The 2,337-nt window shown below is 36.8% G+C and overlaps 1 protein-coding gene across 1 annotated transcript; it reads right to left on the bottom strand.

Moving 5' to 3' along the window:
- Window positions 1–338: 338 nt before the first annotated feature.
- Window positions 339–1,040, bottom strand: LOC145105678 (uncharacterized). Its single transcript, XM_079042759.1, has one exon. The coding sequence runs from the start codon at window positions 1,038–1,040 to the stop codon at window positions 339–341; it is 702 nt and encodes a 233-aa protein (XP_078898885.1).
- Window positions 1,041–2,337: the final 1,297 nt, after the last annotated feature.

Raw genomic sequence — 2,337 nt, 5'->3', positions numbered from 1 at the left:
TTGGAAAATCCTTTTACTTTCTCTTAAAATTATTAATGAACGTGATACAATTAAAAAAATGTGTAAATGCTTTTAATTTACCACTTTCCTTTTGTATAAAATTCAATAAATTGATACATGTCATTCGGAGAAATCTCTTTCACTAATAACTTCATCTATAATATGACTAATGAATTTTTATCTTAGGATGCAATCCACCCACCATAGTATATACGTGTTTCTGATTTTTTTTTGAAAAAGAAAATATCATTAAAAGGGGCACTCTCATAGCAAGAAGCTACAATGAGACCAAGTACAAACATGAAAAGGAAATAGGAACAAAAGAGCAAACATGAAAATTAAGATGAAAGATGAGTGAAAGGCGAAACGCTCCATTCAACCCAATTACCACAACTAGTGCCAAATCGATGCTTGCACCATATGTCCGAGAGCGAAATTATATTATCAACGATTTTTGTAGGATTTACACCAATATGTTTGAAAATCTTGTAATTCCTGGATAGCCAAATGTTCCAAACAAGGCAATAGAACACCATGGTTAAGATCTCCTTTTTTCTAGGACAGTTTCCCCAAGTAGCCACGAAGTCAATGAATTCTCTAACATTTGAGAACATAATGTCTTCCAATCCACACAATTTGAATATCCAATGTTGCACCACTCTAGAATAGCCACAAGTAATGAGCAAATGATCAGCCATTTCAGTTTCTGTGTTACAGAGAGAGCATATGGTATTGGAGGTATTTATCCCCCTTACAGCCAGGGTTTTAGCCACCGGTATTCTACCTAACAACGACCTCCATATGAAACATCGCACCTTCAGAGGAATTATCTTTGACCACCAAATTGCCGCCCATTTAAAAGGATTCAGTTTAGACTCCAATAATTTCCTCATTGAATTAACAGTATATTCACCACTAGGATTAGGAGAAAAACTGAACCCAAATTTGGATTTTTGCTCGGTATTCAGGTTACCAATATCCGCATCTAGCTGTAGCAGTTCGTTTAATTCTTCTGAACCAGTTGGTTCAAATCTCCACATCCATGAAAAGCCATTGCTAGAAATTCTATCTCCCAATAAACAGTTTTTAACTGTTTCGATTGAATATAAGTGAGGGAATTTGAGGTGAAATGGAATGTTACTGCACCAAGAATCTTTCCAGAATAAGATGTTGACATCCGAACCTGGGATAAGGGCAAAAATATCCTTGCAATCAATATGCAGACTATCAAGAGCTCTAACAGCCTTGGAAATATTACACCAAACTCCATGTGATGTTTTTCTCGCGATGTACTATGCCGGTTTGTTGTACAAATTATGGATGCTCACGATAACACCTTTCCATAAACTTCCCTTGTCATTCATAATTCTCCACCACCATTTGATTAACAGGGCAATGTTTTTGAGCGAATAACGAACCAACACCTAAACCCCCTTCCGATTTTGGTGCAATAACTTTAGACCACTCAACCCAGTGAATTTTCTTTTTAAGCTCGCTGCCTCCCTATAAGAATCTCCTTCTGATCTTATCAAGTTGCTCAATGATTCCCAGTGGAGCTTTAAAGAGGGACATGTAATATGTAGGGAGGCTGTCCAGGACAGATTTAATGAGGGTGAGGCGGCTACCAAACGACAACGAAGTGGCCTTCCAACTTGATAATTTAGATGAGATTTTATCTAGAACAGGCTTCCAGTTCTTCTTCAGAGCCATGTCGGCACCAAGCGGGACCCCCAGATCAGAAAATGGAAATTATCCATGTAAACAACCAAGAACCTGAGCAGTATTAGACAATGTTGCCTTTGTTACTCCCACACCAAATAAACATGATTTGAAGAAGTTAACTTTTAGCCCTGAAGAAATATGAAAACATTTCAGGATACGAGATAAGTTTTTCAAGCAATTACAGTCCCATTCCCCAGCGAATATCGCATCATCAGCATAAAAAAGGTGTGAAACTCAAGGGCCATCTCTAGGTAATTTGACCCCACGCAGTAGTGATTTTTCACATGCACTCTTTATAGCGATATTCAGTCCCTCCATGGCCAAGATAAAGAGGAACGGTGACAGAGGATCACCTTGACGAACCCCTCTAGATATTTGAAATTCATCGGTTGGTGTGCCATTTACCAAGACAGAAGCTTTTGCAGAGGTTTCTGATATATTTTCATTTTCACATCATTACTTTCAATTCACTAGTCAAATAACAGTCAAATTAATAATGTGGACTTATATTCAACCTGTAACATCCTAAAATTTAAGATCGTGTTCTTAAATTAATAAAGTAAATAAATGAAAAATGATTTATATAGTTAAATCATCAAGGTATAATCATATTGT

Source organism: Lactuca virosa, chromosome 4, assembly GCF_052849685.1.
Source record: "Lactuca virosa cultivar CGN04683 chromosome 4, Lactuca_virosa_CGN04683_v6, whole genome shotgun sequence".
NCBI classification, from domain to species: Eukaryota; Viridiplantae; Streptophyta; class Magnoliopsida; order Asterales; family Asteraceae; genus Lactuca; species Lactuca virosa.
This window is presented reverse-complemented; position numbering and strand designations above follow the sequence as displayed.